Genomic DNA, 2,419 nt, shown 5'->3' with positions numbered 1-2,419 from the left:
GAATGGGCCTTCAAATACTATGATTCATTACGTTATACATAGTCTTAGTGCCGGTTATTCAATGTGTGGTTAACACAAATCGGAAGTAGAAGCTCGTGTTAAATGCTTCGACTGCTTTATCGATCACATGTTATATGCATGATGTCGAAATCGCCGATAATGTTGTTTAACCCGGATCACCCTGTTGTTGCCATATGGCAACGTGCGATAGACATGTTTTTACACGATCATAACATGCAAACGAATGCAGATACCGTTACTTTTAAGAATATGCTCGACGCGTAATTATTTCTTCTTTTGCGCAAAATATATTTGGCGACAGTTCGTGTTTGTGAGAGCTAGCGCTTCGTAGATAAAACGCAAAATGTTGAGTGTAAAAAAAAAGGGTTACAAAAAAGTAAGTGCATCTAAAATGTGTTCTAATTATCTTAATCGTTTTAATGAATGTGATTTTTTTAGTGTTTGTTAGGAGTAATAACGTGTTTGGGGTTTTTTTTAGTTTTTTATGCGTGTGTCCATATGGCAACGCCAGGTAGGCTAGGCTACTGGTGTTGTTGTAATGTTTTTTTGTGTGTTTCGGTAGTTTTCTTGTTTTTTCTAGGTTTCTTAAGGAATAATTTGACTGTAGATAAATAAGAAACATCATTTAACATTCTCCATTTTTTTATTTTTTAAGACCACTTTCTTTGCAAGAAGCATCAGACTTTTTAGAAGAATTATGTTCTGACGACGAGAGCGGAGCTCCAGCTAATGCGCAAGCACTATATATTCAGCCACCCCGTATTGAGGGGGATTTAAGTGGCGAAGATTCAGGTGACGAGGATGGTGGACTACAAGACAATTTATGCCCAGCGCAGCTAAAGTCAGGCAATTGTTTTGGAAAACGGTCGTCGAATAGAAAGTCTTGATGGCGAGCAAACTTGCCTTGGTACTGAAATCGATGACGAGCCTGTTTTATTCGATATACTGGACGATTGTTTGCCGAGCTCATCAAAGAGAATATGTCGTGTGAATCCATCAAAGCCTGATGTTCCAATCCCACCAGCTAACAAAGAAAGAAATTTCACCTGGCGTACCACTAATTCGATGGCAGTTTTTCCCATTTTCCCTGAAGCAAATTATGAAGACTGTCGAGGACTTAGTCCTCATGAACTATTCGAAAAGTTTTTCAACGATGATTTGCTTGAACACATATGCAAATGTTCAAATTTTTACGCTACTCATCATCAAAAACGGTATGAAGAACTGAATGTGGGAGGTGAGGACTTGTTCAGCGGTTTTTATATCCCTAATCCAATATTTACATATTATTTCAGAACTGCGTGTGTTCATTGGGATTTTGATTATGACTGGTTACAATCAAACAGGGTCCTTTCGCGATATGTGGAGTAACTAAGATGGTCTCCGTATCGGAATGGTATTCAGTGCTATGCGAAGAAACCGCTTCGAAGAAATAAATTATATGCTTCATTCCACGCCATCAATATGCAAACCGAAAGATAACTCTGACAGATATGACTCCCTATGGAAACTACGTCCACTTACAGACCACATCAAGGCCAAAATTATAGAAAACTTCCACCCAGAACAAAATATCTCATACGACGAGAGTATGATTGCTTATTTCGGGCGCCATGGCTGTAAGCAATTTATAAAAGGGAAGCCCATTCGCTTCGGATACAAGGCTTGGTCTCTATGCACACCCAGTGGATATATGATCAACTTTGAAATATATCAAGGTAAAAACCCGAGGTCAGATACTAAATATGAGGAAAGTTTTGGTACTTGTGCGGCGCCACTCCTATGTATGATAGACGATTTTGCAGATGGCGTAAAAAAAATCCCATTTTCTTTTTACTACCATGCTACTGGTACGGTACGAGAAAATAGAATGCCCAAAAATTGTCCAATTCCACATAAAAAGGAATTGCGAAAAAAACAGCGAGGCTATTACGAAAGTGTGGAAATGAAAGAAACAGGAATTCATATTACTAAGTGGGTGGATAATGCGGCGTGTCTTGCATCTACTTGCTTCGGTTGTGAACCAAAATCAACAGCATCTCGGTACAGCAGGCAACTGTATAAGAAAGTACCAGTTCCACGTCCTTGCGTTGTAACCGAGTACAACAAATATATGCCCGGTGTTGATCGATTTCATCAAAATGTTTCAGGCAATCGCATTTCATTTCGAGGAAAAAAAGTGGTGGCATTGCATTTTTACATGGCTTATCGATGCCAGTGTTCAGAATAGCTGGCTACTTTATCGACGCGTTGGTCAAAATAAAACACTAAAAGAGTTCAAGCGAGATGTAACAACTTATTACTACAAGCACAACGATACCAAGCCAAAAGTGTTTCAAAAGCCATCGGGGAAGCAAATGAGTTCGGTAATAGAAACTCTCCGTTATGATCGGACTGA

The 2,419-nt window shown here is 39.1% G+C and overlaps 1 protein-coding gene across 1 annotated transcript; it reads left to right on the top strand.

The window, feature by feature from the left end:
- Positions 1-213: 213 nt before the first annotated feature.
- Positions 214-1,396, top strand: LOC118755004. The gene is made up of 4 exons (XM_036489863.1): positions 214-281; positions 677-867; positions 1,046-1,258; positions 1,317-1,396. The coding sequence occupies exons 1-4, from the start codon at positions 214-216 to the stop codon at positions 1,394-1,396; spliced, it is 552 nt and encodes a 183-aa protein (XP_036345756.1).
- Positions 1,397-2,419: the final 1,023 nt, after the last annotated feature.

Source organism: Rhagoletis pomonella, unplaced genomic scaffold (assembly GCF_013731165.1).
Source record: "Rhagoletis pomonella isolate Grant_MI unplaced genomic scaffold, Rhpom_1.0 Rhpom_scaffold_05108, whole genome shotgun sequence".
Classification (NCBI taxonomy): domain Eukaryota; kingdom Metazoa; phylum Arthropoda; class Insecta; order Diptera; family Tephritidae; genus Rhagoletis; species Rhagoletis pomonella.
This window is presented reverse-complemented; position numbering and strand designations above follow the sequence as displayed.